This window comes from Nestor notabilis, unplaced genomic scaffold (genome assembly GCF_000696875.1).
Source record: "Nestor notabilis isolate BGI_N333 unplaced genomic scaffold, ASM69687v1 scaffold17057, whole genome shotgun sequence".
Classification (NCBI taxonomy): domain Eukaryota; kingdom Metazoa; phylum Chordata; class Aves; order Psittaciformes; family Psittacidae; genus Nestor; species Nestor notabilis.
Window position 1 is genome coordinate 1 of NW_009936233.1, and position 327 is coordinate 327.

At 59.0% G+C, this 327-nt stretch overlaps 1 protein-coding gene across 1 annotated transcript in view; it reads left to right on the forward strand.

Annotated features, from left to right (window-relative positions):
* Positions 1–174: 174 nt before the first annotated feature.
* Positions 175–327, forward strand: part of SNX33 (sorting nexin 33) — a 3968-nt gene continuing 3815 nt past the window's right edge. The window contains 1 exon segment of the mRNA XM_010018244.1: positions 175–326. Within this exon segment, the coding sequence (XP_010016546.1) occupies positions 175–326 (152 nt within the window).

Sequence of the window (327 nt, forward strand, 5' to 3'; positions counted from 1 at the left end):
GGAATGCCGCTCGCTTGAGCGGGGAATGGTGTTCTCAACTGGGGCGCCGGGATCGGGGGGTCACTTGGACACACGGACATTGGCGACACCTCGAAGGGGATTTCTTCTCCAGCTTTTCCTATTTCCCTGAGGAACCGGCCGAGCCCTTTCCCACAGCGTGTGGGGGCCCCGGCCATGGCGTTGAAATCCAGAGCGCTTTACAACTTCCAGAGCTAAAACAAAGAGGAGATCAGCATCCAGGAGAACGAGGAGCTCGTCATCTTCAGCGAGAACTCCCTGGATGGGTGGTTACAGGGTCAGAACAGCCGCGGGGAGACCGGCCTCTTC